Genomic DNA, 16593 nt, shown 5'->3' on the forward strand with positions numbered 1-16593 from the left:
TATCATCATTCCCACTTTATAATTTATCTGTCACACATGTGTTAGAAGTTAGCATATATGTAAAGTAAAATTATTCTCTTGAAATTTATCTCATATAAATTGTCATGAATTAAATGTATAACCCTAACAAGCCTAATTCGGGTAAAATAAGGTTACTTGTATTATTGGTTATCTAATAGCAGCAGCAGCAGCAGCAGCAGCAGCAGCAGCAACAACAACAACAACAACAACAACAACAACAACAATAATAATAAGAATAATAATAATAATAGGCCCTAATAATAATAATAATAATAATAATAATAATAATAATAAAAATAATAAGTAAATTAAGAATAGGTTCAAGGTACTGTATGCACTCACTAAGTAGAACAGATTTGTTTGGCACATTCGGATTTTAATTCTTTGCACTATTTTAAATTAAGCAATGCCCATTTGGTGATATCGCCTTTGCCCATATAACTGGATTCTGTCCAGAGAAGTCTAGATGGATTTCCGTATGGGCTAAGATCAAAATAAAGAAAGTCATGACAATATAATTGCAAGGCCTCCAATCACGGTAATACTGAAGGCATAAATTAAATGGATGATATGAAGTATATTTTGTTTTTTCTTCTTCCAAAGCTAACACATTAAAACAACAACTGAATAGACTACAGTGGACTATAGTGGACTTTATGTTGTCAGCAAACAGCTGGATACATTAAGAAGATTGATTCCAAAGCTAACACAATTAAGAATACATCCTTCTCATTTCTACTCATTTTATTTACAGGATTAGTCCAGAACACTACAATAAAGTACTACATTTGCTCTAGTGGTAGATAACACTATTAAGCTATAGTTTATCTATAACGATCTTCACCGAACAATCTTCGCTGACAATTGGAATCGCCAGCGTTCATCGTCAGAGAGTGGTTTCTTTACCAGCGAACTTCGTAGGTGGATAGTAAATTGTTTTATATAGTTGACCATGCCTGATCAGTTGATAAATGGATGATAATCTGATAATGTTACAATATCAGTTTTGCTTTGAAAAACAAGTTTGGATCTTAAAAGTAGCTAATATCATATTTAGAAATAGATATACAGAGGGCTGTTTTAATTCATTGGTATTGAGACATCTTGAAAATGATCCCACCAAATTTAAGGAAAATTTCACTTTCTCCTGAACAATTTAATTTTGTTTTAAGTTTAATTGAAAATGATATTGTAAACTTATCCACAATTTCATTACAAATGAGGATTGCTTCAGTAAAAATCCAACTTCACACAAAAGCACTAATGAGTACATAATTATATACAGTAGGCTTTCTTGTTTCTTTTTAAAATGCTAATGAAGGAAACACCTATGATTGTATCTAATCTAATCTAAGTAGGTTGTACTGATACATTTTAATAAATTAACACAGTCTGTTCATTTATTAACTATTTAAGGTGTTAATGTTGAAAGTACAACCATCTTATAATACATACCCAAAGAGTTGGCCTCGTTCGGCAATGTATTTACGACACCTCACCAGCATATAGCACCTGACAATGGAATGTGTCAAGTATTGCATTTTGCATTTCAAATCTAATTATTATTGGTATGTGTTTAGGAATTCACTATTGATGTGCGGAATTGCAGTTTCGTATAGAGAAGGAGCAGGTGATTTGGTACACTATAAGCTTACACATTAGTTTGTTGCTTTTTTTCTTATTTTTAACTTAGCCTTAATATGTTCACCACTATTTATTGTTGGTGTGTCTGTACGGTTAGCCCAGCTACTTTTTGCACTTAATTGCCATTTTGAAGTATCTTTTTTCATGTAATTTTCATTTAAACTGTAATAGATAGACTTGTGGAATTCAAAACATTGCATTGGTAAATGTAAGACCCAAATATTGTTTTATGGTGTGATTTTGTATCACAAATTGCACTGACATTGAGAGGTCTTTATCTTTCTCACTCCCTGTTCTTATCCAACTATAGTTGTATATTATGGTAGCTTGGACAAAATAAAGTTATCCGCTCATGGTGGGATATGGTAGTGAACATGTCAAAATTTATGTTCTTTCTCGAATTGTTTTATATTTCCTCATATATTTTCCACTAATTATATACAGGGCATATCAAAAGTCCGGTAACACTTTCAATATTTTATTACACAAAAACTACTATTGATAGCACTTTCAAACACACGTCAGTTTAAAGTCATACTCTCAAAGTTCTGTTTACACCTTACAGAGATTCAATGTGTGAACCACGAGTGACTCAGCAGATGTCCAAACGATAATCAAACTCTTCCCATACCCTTTTCAACATATCCTCTGTGACCGTGGTGGCAGCTTCTCGAATTCTGGTTTTCAGTTCCTCTAAATCACGTGGCAAAGGCGGTACAAACACACGGTCCTTTAGTTACCCCCATAGAAGAAAGTCACATGCAGTCATATCGGGTGACCTTGATGGCCATGTCATGAAACATCTGCCCCTTACTCCAGCACGTCCTATCTAACGATCAGGCATCTCCATCGCTGAAAATTAAGCGGCTGAATAAGTCATCGTCGTCTGCTGCCTGTTGTTGTAGCTGGCAAGAAAACTCGTAGCGCTTGCGTTTGTCATCGTCATTTAGCATATGCAGAAGCTGCAGTGTGTATGCTTTCATAGCCAGCCTCTTACGCAAAATCCTCCACACAGTTACTGAAGGAAGTTGAAGCTCACAGGACGCTCTATGGACTGATTTCCTCGGGCTCCTTACGAATGCTTCTCTGACTCGCTCAACGTTCGCTTCATTCACCCTGGGATGGCCACTCCTCTTTTGCGGACACAAGAAAATATCTCTATGACAATTTCATCTTTCAGCAAGATGGGGCTCCGCCACATTTCCACAATGCAGTTCGTGTTTACCTGAATACGGAGGTGTCTGATCGTTGGCTAGGACGTGCTGGAGTAAGGGACAGATGTTTCATGACATGGCCACCAAGGTCACCCGATATGACTGCATGTGACTTTTAGGACCGTGTGTTTGTACCACCTTTGCCACGTGATTTAGAGGAACTAAAAATCAGAATTCGAGAAGCTGCCACCACGGTCACAGAGGATATGTTGAAAAGGGTATGGGAAGAGTTTGATTATCGTTTGGACATCTGCCGAGTCACTCGTGGTTCACGCATTGAATCTCTGTAAGGTGTAAACAGAACTTCGAGAGTTTGACTTTAAACTGACGTGTGTTTGAAAGTGCTATCAATAGTAGTTTTTGTGTAATAAAATATTGAAAGTGTTACCGGACTTTTGATATGCCCTGTATTACAGATGTTTAATTATTAAGGAGGATCAGAAACTACACAGACTGACAAGGATTTTATTCATTTCAATACATGAACACGTAGCTGAATACATTATAGTCTGAGATAATAAGTCACATAGCCAACCACTGATATTACTCACAATAGCATATGCCAGGGGAACTGTGGCAGCGTCCTCTAGACTCCAGGACTCAGGTACGCACCAAGTGAGGTGTGGAGCAAGGACTTGAGTGCTTGCTGATGCCACTCCCATGAGCCTCTGTCCTGACTCTGAGCAGCCGGAGAATTCCACGGCACTCAGCTTAGCCTGCAACACAGGGAATCAGTGTAAGCAGCCAACCCTATCAACAGCAACAAGATCAAGAACAAGGTTGAATCATACTCACGTGAGCGTGTCCTGTGTCATTCATATCCAGGCCCACGTGTGACAATCTCACTCCACTCATACTGCAACACAGAAAGGCCAGCCAGGACTCAATCATTTTGCAATAATCCACAAGGAAACATTGCGATTTGAAGGGTAGTTCCAGAATACCACGCAAATAAAAAAAAAAAAACTAAAATTTATCAATCAATACCGTAATCGTTTTATATCACAGACTAGTATGAGCAATGTCATAAGTTCGAATCTTATCATTCGTATTTCGTTGCCAACATATACTACTGAAGCTAAATGACAACTGTGAGGAGTATGGAATGAAGATAAATGCCAACAAGACGAAGACCATGGTTATAGAAAGAAAAGTAAAGAAGGTAAACTTGCGAATTCTAAATGAGGCAGTAGAGCAAGTGGACAGCTTCAGATACTTGGGGTGTACTACTGCATGTTCAGTTCAAAGAGTGTCATGGCTCGCTGTATGACGTCATGTGGCTAGCCGATGAGCCTAGACAATTCAATCTTCCTACACTTCTGCAGAGGCATATTACCTATGTGCTAGAGAAGTTGCCTAGCAAGTACGGTGTTCATTCTGAAGAGTACTTACCGATACATACGGTAACTCCAGTAGTGGCAGGAATGTGAACTGTTTGGAAACACGTACTGGGGTGAGTTTTTTTTACTTACTGTCGGGATATGGGGAGAGGGTTAAGACGATTATTTACGTACAGTACTTGTTGACATTAACTTCGACTGTCAACATGGACACGGAGCATTTGATTTGTGTTATGGAATGTTGCCGTACGTAACCGATGATAACAAATACCCTGCGTACGACTTGCCCGCGCAAAATAGAGTTCGAAAGAAGTTATGGTAGCACACAGACCGTACAGTCTGCCATCTGTTGCTACGACGTTCAAGTTATACCGTACACATTCTCAAGTTCAGATTGAACGCCTTGATTAATAGACAACTTCTCTGACATAAAAGCTGAAACTCGCTTCAAATCGCTGACTCACAACAGTGACATCATGACACACTTTGAAATGAACACCCAATATAAGCAGTAACATGAGCTGCTGCCAAGAAGTCAAAAGGAGAATATCAATGGCAAAGGAAGCTTATAATACAAAAAAGAGCATTTTCTGCGGACATCTGGAGAAATAACTGAGGAAGAGACTAGTGAAGTGCTTTGTGTAGAGTGTAGCATTGTATGGGACAGAAACATGGACATTATGACGAAGTGAAGAGAAGCGACCAGAAGCATTTGAAATGTGAATATGGAGAAGAATGGAGCATGTAAAGCAGACAGACAGAATAAGAAATGAAGCTGTGTTGGAAAGAATGAATGAAGAAAGAATGATGCTGAAATTGATCAGGAAGAGGAAAAGGAATTGGATGGGTCACTGGTTGAGAAGAAACTGCGTTCTGAAGGAAGTACTGAAAGGAATGGTGAATGGGAGAAGAGTTCGGGGCAGAAGAAGATATCAAATGATAGATGACATTAAGATATATGGATCATATGAGAAGACAAAGAAGAAGGCAGAAAATAGGAAAGAATGGAGAATGCTGGGTTTGCAGTGAAAGACCTGCCCTTGGATAGAACACTGAATGAATGAACATATACTTTTACTACATATATTTACCATACAAACAAAAACCACTGCACGAGTTTAATTAAAATAGTTTGCATCCTTCCCTTGTGAGAAATCATGTCGACTCTTGTTAGAATGAACGTTATTGTCTTGTTCTACCATATATAATTGAAAATATATAAACTATAATAGTACAGTAAAATTACATTTATGTGTTTTATGGGGGTCAGAAGAAAAAAAAAGGCATAAATGAAAAAAAGAATGCAGCCTATAACTGAAATAACATTTAATAACATCTGAAAATCTTCTGATTGAAGTTCTGGCTGATATGTACGTCTATTATCAGGCAGTACATCTCACTTGACGATATGTATCAGAAAAAGAACAACTGTTAGTATGCATCTGAAGTCTGATTAGTGAAATATGAAGCTAATCGGCGATGAATGCAATGAAGGCAGAAAGGAACTGGCCACCCTACTCCATTATCTCCTAGCCTAGTTGCCTCATAAGTGAGCCTTCTTGGTATCACTTGTGAGGTTCAGACCTGTCTTTGGACAGTTGACACAACAACAACATCTGAAATGGCATTTGAAGACTATAGGCTACAGAAAGAACAAGTTGACTCATTTAGTACAATTGCATGAGTCACTTAGAACTTCATACTTAAGCCATCTTTGATTCTATAATACAGTACTCAAATTTATAACATGTATTCTTGAAGAATATAAAATTATTTGTAGGAAATTTTGCCTGCTTAAGACCACAACTGAGTATTGCATTACATTTCAAACTCTAAAGCATAAAATTTTACGAAAAAAAAAAAGCCAGTTATTTTGGACTGCTTGCACATAAAAATAAACCATTTCCTTCAAATTGTGATAATGTTCATAATTTGTTCAGTTACAGCATGATGTGTTACGAGACATTTCACTATTTCTAAAGCAGTAACAGCGTCATTAAAGGACACAAGATTGTTGGAGGCAAACATGGGCAGCTTCGAATTTTCACGAATTCCAAAGTGGGTCGCATCTTAACAATAAACACATGTTGTGTTTCGCGTTCTTACATTTTCACAACAAAACTAAATTCAAGCAAACTTGATTTAGAATATGTAAATGATGTTTTGTGTCCTCTGGGAGTTTAAAATACGATGGTATAAGTGTAAAAATCGAATATACGAAAAATGTATAACCGAAATAAATTAACATGGAAAGTATAGGAGTTTTGCATGGACCTCTGGAAAAAACGAATAAGTGTGAAAGGTGTAAAAGAAGTTTTATTGTATAGCAATATTTGAACTACCTCTGCAGTGATAGCAGTTGTGCCTCTTGTATGCTTGCTGCCGAATGACCAGTGCTGTCAAGGGGCACACGGTAGAAGCCACCCCACTGGCCAGTATACAGCACATTGACCAGCAGATCGCGATGCAGCATCTCCTGCTTGAGAGAGAATGTGGGTGCACATCTGTCCAGTACGAACATGAACCTGCAACACAAAGACTAATCTATACAGCAGATATGACAAAGTGAGCCATAGATGGCATTTTCCATAGCCAGGGTTTGACTCTTTTACAGTGGCCAAAGATTGACAACTCAGCTGGGGTTAGATCGCTGGAAATTAATTTGCTAGTCCCATGTCATAGTAAACATACTAAAAACATTGGTTGTATTATGTTTCAGAAGAAATAAAGTTTTATTGTTTCCGTTTTACTATTGATTGAGTTTACTTTTTAAAAGTGTATCATTACTGTAACATAGTAGTAGTAAAGTGATATCAAAAACTTTTTCTTTGCATTTTTGACTATGTCCTGATAGTACCTATGCAGTGTAAAATATTACCATGGCAGCTAAAACTTACGATTAAGCAAAGCCTGGATGGTATAGTCAAAAACAAGGTACAATAAAAATGTAAGGAAAAAGCAGCAGTAGCAGTAGCAGTAGTAGTAATCTAATGCCCAAATGCTCGGATATATTTCACTTGCTTTCTTGCTTTCCAATAAAGCCCAGTCAGCGTTCTTGTAGGTGATATCCTGGGAGCTAAACAACTCGAAAGGTGAAAGGTAATATTATAATACAGTTTTAAAATGGAAGCTAAAAGTACAAACTTGATAATTTATGAATACCGAAAGTTTTTTTTATTTTATTTAGGTCTATATATTTTTTCTTTTAATTTTTAAGTAAAATTACGTGCTGTACAATGCTTACGAACGAAGTAGACATTTTCTTGTGCAATATCTGAAGTGTGAGATAATGTAATTTTAGTGATTTCAAAAATCGAATGTTTATAAACCTGTTTCCATACTTCAAAATATTAAAAATATCAATAGATCAGAATGCATCATTTATTATGTGAGGGGGAAAAATATATCATGTAGAACTAATTAGATATTTTACAATAAGCATGTTTAATATTACAGTATCGGGGTAAACTGCTTGTATGAATCTACTTCAGTACCAACATATTGTACACAGAGTTCTGGATTTTATGTATAGTATCATAAATTTAACATTTAGTGTAAGAACACTGTAACATATGTAAGTATTTCAAGGCTGTAGTTTGTAGTATATTATTTCTATAGGAGACAGCTACTACGATTTCCATGTGAGCAACAACCCTCTCGTAGTGGCCAGTGACCTTGACAAAACTGCTGTACAGGAACCTTGATTTAAGCAATCGGCTAAGTGAGTGTAACCTAATGAAACAAACTTACAAAAATGCATAGCCATGTTCTAAATTATACGGATAAAAGGCAAGGAAGTTTTTAAGACAATTATGAGAAAACAACGCACAATCAATAAAATTTGTCACTCACTGAGCTAGACAGGTATACTTGCTTTTTTGAAAGATGGGATATGACGGTTAAGCGGCCGAGCTTGGAACTACAGCGCTATGTTGCCAATATGGACTACCACACTGTCAGCTAATGAAAGCTAGCAATTGACGTTAAGATGACTGATGTTAAAACATTCATTGACAATTGACGCGAAGTTAAAAAAAAATACAAAAATCGACAGAGAATCAAAGACGAACCATACCAATGCTAAGATTGTGTGCACAATAAATGTTGCAAAGAGAGCTATTAAGCACTTGCCACGTGGAAACTGTAAGTTTGGCAACTCAACCGTTGTTACCATAGCAACAGGCCTACCACACTATGTGACATTCAGTTGTTTTTCCGATCGTAGCGCTCCTGTCATGTCCCATCTTTAAAAAAAACAAGTATAGATCGATGGGTGGAAGGGGGATTTGGTGGAAGGTGGGTGGATGACTGGAGGAATGGTACAGTAACTATGGGTGGATGGATGGATGAATGGATAGGCGGATGAATTGATAGCTGGGAGAGAAAATAAGGACTGGATGGACAGATGAATAAGCGAATGGATGGATGGATGGGGTGGAAGGTGGTTGGTTGGAGGGATGGGTATGGTGAGTGTGGGTGGATGAATGGATAGGCAGATGAATTGAGAGAGAGGGGGAGAGGATGAGGGGAAGGGGAATGGGAGAGACGGAGAGGGACGGGGAGAGGGAGGGTAGATTGAGGGGGAGTTAGAGAGAGAGAGTGGGAGGAAGGGAGGGGGAGAGAAGGGATAAGAGATGGGGAAGAGAGGAGAGAGGGAGAGAGAGAGGGACATGGAGGGGGAGGGGATGGAGAGAGAGTGTATGTGTATGTGTGTGGCTGCAAATGGATGAATGGTTGAGGATGGCTAGATGAATGGATGGTTGACGATGGCTAGATAATGGATGGACAGATGAATATGCAATTGGTTGGATGAGTGGGGGTTGACTGGATGAGAAATGGATGTGTGGGTGGGTAGACGGATGAATAGATGGATGGCTGGATGGATGATGTATGGATGGATGGGTGGGTGGAAGCAAGCATGGGTAGGTGGTTAGGTGAGTGGTTGAGTGAATGGATTACCACCATTGTTTCCATCTTCGTCAGATGTTAATCAACGTGGTTAATATTAGCTCAGGGAGTTGATTTATATCACTCAGCATAGATTACCTCACATGCTTCAATTCTGTCTTCTTGTTCATTTGCTGACAGAAGACAAAGACTCTTTCCAGTCCCTGTAGATCTGACTCCACCACAGCATACACTCTGCTGCTTGAAATGTAAGCCTCCAGTTGCTGAAGCCAAGTGGATGTGTGTCTGCTGAGGTGAAGCACTTTAGTTGCGTGCATGTCCACGGCCACTGCCTGCCACACAAACACCAACACCAATGCAAAGTGGCATTCATAGCATTTACACGAAATGAACTACCAATATGTCTATTATATACAGAGTCTTCCATTAGGAACGCAACTGGACTCGAGTTACCAGTGAAAGGGAACCACACTATAACATGCAAAGGCCATGCAGGCTGCATGGACCAGTCACATTCCTGTGTAACTATACATCATAGGTAATGAATAAGATCTATGTAGTCTACAAGTTTTAAAAGTTTTTAACTACTTTAACTATTTCCTGCGTCCATACCACGTTCTGACTGCTTACAGCGTCATATTTTCACCTGGTGTCAAGACTTGGAACTATTTTTTTTTTCCATAATTCACGAGCACATTGTTTAATTAGCATATCTGCGAGGTTTCACACTCCTACGATCATTACAGTCCGTGCTGTGCCAAGCTGAAAACCGTCAGTAAGAGTTGCCAAAAGACACAGCATACTAAACTGATAAAAAAGCTACCCCTGTGACGATATATTGGTAACCCATATGGTGAACACTTCAGAAATATAGTCAGTTTTGTGGTGTTAAAAGGACTAATATTAATCATATGTGTGCAATTCTGAATGGTATACAAATAGTAACATAAATACTTTGTGGGAAACGCACGAGATGTTGTTGTGCATTACTATTTTGACATTATTCTCTGTGATTTTAAAATCATGCAAAATCATCTTGCATAACTGACGGCACAGATTTTAGCATCCAAAACTGAAGAAGGCTATTAGATGAACTTCGTTCATATTAGGCATGTACAAGTCAATTCAATCAAAAATGTTCCAACATGAAGTACACTCATTTTTATTACAAATTAATTATAGGACAGGATATCTTTTGGTTGAGAAAATCTGTGTGATCACAGGAAATTCCCTTATAAAAAATTATTGGATCTGTATTTAAAAAAGAACACATAATGACGATTTAGTCGAAATGTTTTACTTTTTATTTTAAAATAATCTTCACGTGTGTTTATTGGAATGGAACATTGTAAATGTGTGACATTACACAAACACAAACAGGTAATTGTGATTAAACGTGGCAGCACTTTAAAGTTCAATTTCGTAGCACCAAGTCGTTTCAATATGTTCGGAATACACAGCACCTGACTGTGGAAGTAGGCTTTGCATGGTTCAAAGTACTATCTAAAAATTCTCTTACTGATAATAAATCTCTTGTTTCCTATTGCTGGCAAAATATCTCCTGCACAATTGAGCTTGATTTATCCAGCATATATTATTCCCACCTTTCTGAGCAGCACCAATGTGTGAACATCGAAATGCTGTACAGCCACCGTGATCAATGCTGGATCTTCATGCCAGGTGTCGCCTGCATCAACCCTCATCAGTAGGAAATCAAAGGTGACATTCGCAGTCCACCACAGCTCAGATGCGGGCACTGCCAGCACATTACACACATCTCCTGAGCGCAGATCTTTTGTGCTGTTGCAATGCAGCGTCACCTGTCACATACCGGTACAAAGGTACTATAAACAGCAAAACATCTGGAAAACTGTTGTTTGGTCAAAAGCTATACGTAACACATGATCAGGCAGTCTTTGATGGTCATTTGTTACAGTAAGGAAGGAAAGAGTCAAAGGGTTCATTGCAAGAAGATGGTCGTGGTGGTGGTGGTGGTGGCAGTGGTGGCAGCAGCAGTAGTGGTGGTGGTGGTGGTGGTGGTGGTGGTGGTGGTGGTGGTGGTGGTGGTGATGATGATGATGATGATGATGATGATGATTATAAGAATGACGACGACGTTGATGCAGGTGGTGATAGTTGTGGTGTAAGACACTTCTCCCAACATCGTCTCTTACAAGGGAAGGGTTTCGGCTCGAACAGGAATTTTTGGTTAAAAATTTGTACAGAGGCTTACCTCACAATGGTGATGAAGTCCGTAAAAGCATTCATTTGTGTAACTCTCCGTTTGGTTGGTATTGGTCAATACACTTCTTTAAAAATGTACATGGGGATTCTCTATAAAATGCATGAAACAGCATGGAGCAGAGCAATAAGCACAACACATGAAAGCAACACTTGAACAATCTTCTGAATGACACTCCATTGCTATAAAATGAAATGCCACCTAAATTACATTTTTGAAGTCTGAGACTTGTTCAGGATTCACGTAACCATTTGACTGCCAGGAATACTGAAGCACATGGCAGTATACTGGAACAGACAACTGGTTACGAATAACAGAGTGCATTTTCATTATAAACACTCGATTTCCCAAGTTAAGTTCTGGATTCTCAGGAAGAGTCCTTATGTAATCTGTTATCCTCTGAGCATATATTTTGTATTGTCTAAGGAAATATACATTCAGAGGCTGGAAATATTTAGTTTTTTAGTTGGAATGATCATACATTCTATGTCCTAGCCTTGGAATGATTCACTTATTAAGGTCGTGTCCTTGTGCGCATTCAGTGACTCACACAACAGTGTACATTTTTGATTAGCTGCAATATTTTCAGACAGAACGTTGGAGAAAAATGTTCTTAAATGGGCTTTAGACATTTTACCACTCGCACTAGCTTCTAGGTTAGGCTAGGCTAGGCTTACGGGTAAGGTGTCCCATCTCCTTAACTTGTGCAGTGCTCTTCCCACCCCTCAACTTGTACAGCGCTCTAACAGACAAACCACACATTACACAAACGAATGCTTTTGGGAGCTTTACAGAGATGTAAAGATGGGCCTGTATACAAATTTTGGATACGAAATTCCGTTCGAGCTGAAACCCTTCCCTTTTTAGTTCATAACAAATTAGACATTCACTTGCTAGGATTTTAATTCGAGTTTCCAATGGCAAAAAATGTACCTGTGTGAAATGTGGCAACAAAGGCTTCATGCACTCGGCGAGGTTTGCCTCTGCAATAACAGTCACGTCGTCAACAGGGCTGTTCTCCATGGCTAACTGTAGACTCACAGCAAAAAACTGTTGGGGAGACTGTAAATCACGAGAAATGTGTCACTCTAGCATCACAACATATACGAACTGCTTCACCTACAGTCTACTTTCATAACAATCACTCACTTATAGAGAGCAATGGCAATTCTGGAGCAGGAATTTATTGTACACTGTTTCCAGTGGCGGCTCCTGTGTATTTCTTAAGAGGAGGAAAGAAGTTAACAGCACGAAATGACACCTTCTTGAATGGAACATGCTATAAATTAGCCTACATACATACATGTAAGACCAGGTAGTGTTGGGGTTGGCCTTCCCTTCTGTATAGCAATAATCTGTTTTTGTAAACTGAATTTCCTAAATTTTCCAAAATATAATATGTTTTCACTTCCATTCATTGTTGCATAATTGCACAAATTAACAATTACAAGGAAATTCACAACCTCGCAACTTTTTTCTCGCACACTACAGCATCACACGTGTTGGAAGAGACCAGCTACTAACACGTAACCGGAACCGTTTTACGGAAATGGGAATGGGAAATAATCTGAGGAAAGCGAGAACACTGCACCCACCCACGTGATCTGTGTTGCCATATATACATTTTACAAGTTCAGTATCACATACTTTTGAAGAATATCAGTTCTTGTAAAGTCATACTACCATTATTGTTCAAAGCTGCTGGTGGCCGATTAATTTTTTATGTTAAAAATAATGCAGTTTGGAGTACCTACTTTCAATTTCAAATATATTTGTACAAAACTGACAACTTGGCTGTTACCCTGTCTAGTAGACAATGAATGGAAGTGAATTTCAGGGGCCAAAAAGATCTGCGATACTAACAGAACTAACTACTTCCTCTTAGTTTTATATAAACCCAGCTTTAACTTTCAAATATCCTTGAAAGTTTCAAACCATGAATAGTAGCCTATATAAAATGCAATGAATAATATATTTTGATTTATAATTTTAAGAAAGTTTATATGGTGTCTTTCATAGCTTTGCGTTAAAACTGTTTTTATTGTGTCTCCTCCTAGATGTGTTATAGTCTGGTTGAATGCAGCACCGTTAGATGGCAGCAGTAGCGAGCTTGCTGCAAGACCAGTCGGTTTCTATTTCTCGCCCATGCGCTGATTCAGAGGAGGATCTCCTCCCTATCCTTTCATTTACTTGCTTTAAAACTCTGCTTCTTTCTCTGGCCGCTAGTGCGCTGTTGTCTATGTGTGTTAACTACAGTAAAGGAGGAAAGGATTGACTTTCCTCCACACAAACAATCTCGCATCTTTCTAACAGTTTTCTAGCAGCACATGAGCACGCGTCGTTTAAAACTCGAGCAACCGAGGTTTTCTTATAGCTGAGAACTTAAAAATTATCGAATCTTCCTCGAATTTCAAGGCACATATTTTATTTGGTATTTACTTTCAAAAGAAGAAAAATGTGAGGAGGACGTTCCTCCCTTCCCTCCCCCGAGGAACCGCCACTGACTGTTTCCATTTGATATCTCATTAGGAGCAAACACCAGTTACTTGGATGGCAAAGTTGAAGCCATAAACATTGTACTTCGACAATTATTCCACAGGATAACACTTTTCAACAAAGATTCTACTGCAGCCATTTAGTCAATAGGAAAGGTAGATACCTTCTTCAATGAAAACATTAAAGAAGTACATAGGAACTTCAATAATATATTTACAGCAGCTAAACAAACTGTTTACTAAAGATATTGCACATTGTGGATTTGTTAGAAATGAGACAGCAGACATGTTAGTAAAAAAAAATTAACAAATGACCATCCAAAAATTATCGTATCATTCCACAACACTCGAAGTTAAGAGAAATTACAAACAGGAACTATCTAATATATATCTCACGAAATGAAAACAAAATCTGGAAATCTATTTTGGAAGACACAAATGTAAAACCGGACGAACGTAGAAGAACAGCAGTAACAATATTCAGATTTTTAAATGGACATGATTGCATAGTTACCAATCTGAATCATTTAGGAATTTATCCATCCCCAGCATACCTTTGTAAAGAAGATTCATTGATGGATTTTTTTTTTAATTTTAGTTGGTTATTTAACGACGTTGTATCAACTACTAGGTTATTTAGCGTCGATGGGATTGGTGATAGCGAGATGATATTTGGCGAGATGAGGCCGAGGATTCGCCATAGATTACCTTGCATTCACATTACGGTTGGGGAAAACCTCGGAAAAAACCCAACCAGATAATCAGCCCAAGCGGGGATCGAACCCGCGCCCGAATGCAACTTCAGACTGGCAGGCAAGCGCCTTAACCGACTGAGCCACGCCGGTGGCTTTCAGTGATGGATAAGGCGCATTTCATGAAATGTAAAGTTCTAAACCAGAAGCAAAGAAATCAGTGAACTATACTGAGATGCCAGGATGCATATGGAGTTATACAAAGCTTTAGCATCAGATACAACTACTACTTTTTTTTTGCAATTTCACAAGTAGAAGCAGAGTGTGACTTTACTTCGAAACTTATTTTTTAGTGCGCACTATGAAAAATAAGAAAATTCTCAGTGCAGTATATACTATCTGAATGTTAGTATGACTTCTGACAAGCATTTTTCAAGCTCCTGTAGTAATTCTATCAAACTGCATAGTTTACTTAGAAATACAGAACTTACTTATTGGTAATGCACATTTATGAAAAATTACCACCAGCCACCACTGTATAGTCACAACACACTCATAGACTCATAGTTTAGTATTGTGACACACTCACGAACTCAGTGCATCAGATTCAAAATGTAGTATTTGACACTCACATTGCAATGACATACCTGGAGGTCTGTATTGCCATGTGTTACAAATCGTATGGCCTCCAGTGAGAGGCTAGGATCCTGCTGCAAGGACAGGGATGGCGCTGTTTTAAATCCCATCAACTCGATGATCCCGCAACGCATAATTTCTGTGCTGTAGTGGAAAGTTGCTTCCAACTCTATTGACACACAAAATTCAGCTCAATTTGTGCCTGGTCAGAGCAAGTTTGAATGGTTGCACAGTATGCCTTAATTCTCCAGAAAGATTGAAATAAAAAATGAAAGAAACGATGTAAAAAATTAACTTATTACTGAAAAAAGACAGAAAAACCATTACATGCCAGAATGGAATGACTTAAAAGGGGAGGTACACCTTTTGCTAGTATAATTTTACTATATTTCAACATTTTGTCCCTCAGAATCTATAGGTCCTTTGGAAATAAAAATTGTCGTGCTCAATATAATTACAGTAGCGTGCAAATTAATCCGAACAATGTAATTACTTATGTAAAAACACTCAAACGGGATAAAAAAAAAGGATCTAAGACATACCTCAGTAATCTATGTGGCCTCCCTTGTTCCTAATAACAGCTCTGAGACGATTTGGCATGGATTCCACTAATTTCCCACAAATATTCTTCATTTCTTCATCACGAAACCATACACCAATGAGGGCAGAAATCATCTTCTCCTTTGTAGAACAACCCATTTTTTGTATTCTTCTTTTGCAAATTGACCACAAGTTCTCAATGGGGTTGATGTCGGGTGAGTTGCCTGGCCAGGGGAGTACCTGAATATTCTTCTTGTTGAAGAATTCTGTAGTTTTTCGAGACGTATGGCATGATTTTATTTTTTATTTTATTGGGTTATTTTACGACGCTGTATCAACATCTTGGTTATTTAGCGTCTGAATGAGATGAAGGTGATAATGCCGGTGAAATGAGTCTGGGGTCCAGCACCTAAAGTTACCGAGCATTTGCTCGCATTGGGTTGAGGGAAAACCCCGGAAAAAACCTCAACCAGGCAACTTGCCCCGACCGGGAATCGAACCCGGGCCACCTGGTTTCGCAGCCAGACGCACTGCATATGGCATGCCAGGTCTTGTTGGAACACACCTCTGCCATCCGGAAATGATTTTTGCAGCTGGGGTACGATTCTGGTTTCCAATAAGTGAATATATTTGTCAGAATTCATCATTCCCTTGATAGGTATTAATGCTCCAGGCCCTTCATGTGTAAAACAACCCCAAAACATTACTTTAGAGGGGTATTTGGGTGCTTGTTGGAGATGAGCTGCTGTTACTTTTTCGGATCCTTTCCATACGTAAGAAACATGGTGGCCGTGGACCTCGAAATGCATATAACAGGGGTTAGCAGTTGCTTCTTAATAGGCTTACGAGCCCTTCGTCCAG

At 38.5% G+C, this 16593-nt stretch overlaps 1 protein-coding gene across 2 annotated transcripts in view; it reads right to left on the bottom strand.

Moving 5' to 3' along the window:
* Positions 1–16593, bottom strand: part of LOC138703527 (fatty acid synthase-like) — a 78912-nt gene that overhangs the window by 14906 nt on the left and 47413 nt on the right. For both annotated transcript variants that reach the window (XM_069831452.1, XM_069831453.1), the window contains 7 exons: positions 15204–15361; positions 12303–12431; positions 10732–10947; positions 9266–9459; positions 6562–6744; positions 3675–3735; positions 3431–3595 (listed from right to left, as the gene is read on the bottom strand). In XM_069831452.1, the coding sequence (XP_069687553.1) occupies positions 3431–3595; positions 3675–3735; positions 6562–6744; positions 9266–9459; positions 10732–10947; positions 12303–12431; positions 15204–15361 (1106 nt within the window). The remainder of the gene's footprint in view (positions 1–3430; positions 3596–3674; positions 3736–6561; positions 6745–9265; positions 9460–10731; positions 10948–12302; positions 12432–15203; positions 15362–16593) is intronic.

The sequence above is a fragment of the Periplaneta americana genome, chromosome 7 (genome assembly GCF_040183065.1).
Source record: "Periplaneta americana isolate PAMFEO1 chromosome 7, P.americana_PAMFEO1_priV1, whole genome shotgun sequence".
Classification (NCBI taxonomy): Eukaryota; Metazoa; Arthropoda; class Insecta; order Blattodea; family Blattidae; genus Periplaneta; species Periplaneta americana.